This window comes from Penaeus vannamei, chromosome 30 (genome assembly GCF_042767895.1).
Source record: "Penaeus vannamei isolate JL-2024 chromosome 30, ASM4276789v1, whole genome shotgun sequence".
NCBI classification, from domain to species: Eukaryota; Metazoa; Arthropoda; class Malacostraca; order Decapoda; family Penaeidae; genus Penaeus; species Penaeus vannamei.
The window spans coordinates 33285638-33288137 of NC_091578.1; the positions used below are offsets into that span (position 1 = coordinate 33285638).

Here is a 2500-nt window from a genome sequence, read left to right on the forward strand (position 1 = left end):
CAGATCACTAGGCAATGAAACATTTCGTGGAAACACTTGATGTCTGTTTGAAACTCGTTTTCAAAGTTTCATCCTAATCGAATAAGTTTACATTCTCTCTTGTGATGTATATAGACAGAAAACGGAATCAAATCTTAGAGTAATTCATGGGTAACTATTCTTATTCTTCAGAAATGTTTTCGTACCATATTTTTCATACAAAACATTCACATAACCAAACGTCTATAATAATGTTACTTACCCAAGGCCGAACATGAAGCTACTATACCGTTGGCTAAACCTTTTCGCTTCTGGAAGTACAGAGGAATGATGGCGAACCCGTTGAAAGTTGATAGTGATCCGGCAATACCTAGAGAAAGATAGACGGATAAATAAATAAAGTAGATAAAGTATATATAATATACATGCATACATACATATACATATAAAGAGATATAGATAGATAGATAGATAAGTAGAGAGACATCTTCATCAATAACAAGAGAAAAACATAGATAGATCCCCCCCCCCCCCAAAAAAAACATAAAAACACCCCTTCAAAAAAAAAAAATAAATAAATAAAAAAAAACAGATCCCCTGAAAAAACAATTACAAAAACACCCCTTCTACCCCTCACCCCTCAACCCTCACACTCCTCACACCCACCCACCCACCCACCCTCCCCCAAAAGAAAACCAACCACAGTTCTTAAAAAAAAAAAGATAGATCCCCTGAAAAACAATTACAAAAAACACCCCTCCTACCTCTTTACCCCTCCCCCCTCACCTTACCCACCCACCCACACCCTCCCCCAAAAGGACCCACACCCTCCCCCAAAAGGACCCACACCCTCCTCCCAAAAGAAAACCACCCACACTCCTTAAAAAAAAAAAAAAAAAAAAAAAAAAAAAAAAAAAAAAAAAACGAATCTCTACCCATACCACTCACCCTTCCCTTCCTCTACTCACCCCCAAGAACGGAGTAAGAGAAGGTAAACGACGTCAGGTTCGTGCTGTAGGCGGAGAGCACCATCGTCAGGAAGGACAGGAGGCCGCCGACGATGGTCACACTCCGGTAACCAAACAGTTCGGATAGCGGGGCCATGAGCAGGGCTGGGGGGGGGGAGGGGGATAGGAGGGGTTGGGGGGGTTAGGTTTTGGTTGTGGGGGGGTTGGTTGGGGTTGGGGGTTAGGTTTTGGTGGAGAGTGTAGATTTTTGGTGTTGGTGTTGGTGGTGGGGTGAGTGGGTTGGTGGTGGGGGTGGGGTGGGGTGGGGATGGAGGTAGAGGTGGGGGGGTGGGGGGGTTGGTGGAGATGGTGTAGGTTCTTGGTGTTGGAGGTTGATGGTGTGGTGGGTGTAGGTTTTTGGTGTTGTTGTAGGCGGTGGTCTAAGTTGTTAGTGATGTTATTGGTGATGTAGGTTTTTGGTGGTGGTATTGTAGGTTTTAATGGTGTTGGTGGTGGTTGTTATCGTTGTGGTATTATTATCATTTAAATTTTTGTTGCTTCTGTTATTCTTGGTATTATATCTATCATTGTTATTATCTTTCATTAGTTTTATTATTTTTTTAAATGTCCCTACTGTTGTTATTAACATTGCTGTTGTTGTTATTATGTTCATCATTATCATCTTCATCATCATCACCATCACCATCATCATTATCATCATCAAAATCAATATCAATATCAACATCATCATCATCATCATCATCATATACATCACATTCATCAATATCATAATCATCATCATCACCATCGTTTTAACCCCAATTACCATAATCATCATCATCATTCATCACAGTCACCATCACCATCATCATCACTATCATCACCATCACCCCAATCACCATAACCCTCCTCCTTACCCGTGAAACTCCACACAGTGCTCAGCAAATTCCCGATGATGGTGAACTCAGTCGCCCCCGCGCCCATCTCCTCGAGGTGGTCGCTGAATAACACTCCGAAGGCCACGGTCACAGCGGGGAAAAAGAACTGGAGGAGGAGGAGGAGAAGAAAGGGGGAGGAAGGGTTATTTTTGGTTCTGCTGTTGTTGTTGTTGTTGTTGCTGTTGTTGTTGTTGTTGTTGTTGTTGTTGCTGTTGTTGGTTTCTCTCTCTTGGGTGTGTGTGTGTTTTGGTTGTGTTTGGTTGTGTTCTCTTTTTCTGGTTCTGTTCTCTTTTTCTTTCTCTCTCTTTGGCTCCTTCTGGCTATCTCTCTTTCTCTCTCTCTCTGTCTGTCTGTCTGTCTGTCTCTCTATCTATCTATCTATCTATCTATCTATCTATCTATCTATCTATCTATCTATCTATCTATCTATCTATCTATCTATCTATCTATCTATCTATCTCTTTATCTATCTATCTATTTCTCTCTCCTCGCGGCTTCGTGCTCGCCCACACGTCCTCGTAACCTGCGTCCTGGGCTACGGTCGACGGGCCAAGAGCGTCCTTCCCGGTATCTGAGGGCGGCTTATACCTGCGCTGATGAGCTCCTGGAGTTTTGACCGGATCTACAGGCGTCCAG

The 2500-nt window shown here is 42.9% G+C and overlaps 1 protein-coding gene across 2 annotated transcripts in view; it reads right to left on the reverse strand.

Moving 5' to 3' along the window:
* LOC113800980 (monocarboxylate transporter 5) overlaps positions 1-2500 on the reverse strand; it is a 25625-nt gene that overhangs the window by 5559 nt on the left and 17566 nt on the right. For both annotated transcript variants that reach the window (XM_070143507.1, XM_070143508.1), the window contains exons 3-5: positions 1844-1970; positions 948-1091; positions 242-349 (exon numbers count right to left, since the gene is read on the reverse strand). In XM_070143507.1, coding sequence (XP_069999608.1) covers positions 242-349; positions 948-1091; positions 1844-1970 — 379 coding nt within the window. The remainder of the gene's footprint in view (positions 1-241; positions 350-947; positions 1092-1843; positions 1971-2500) is intronic.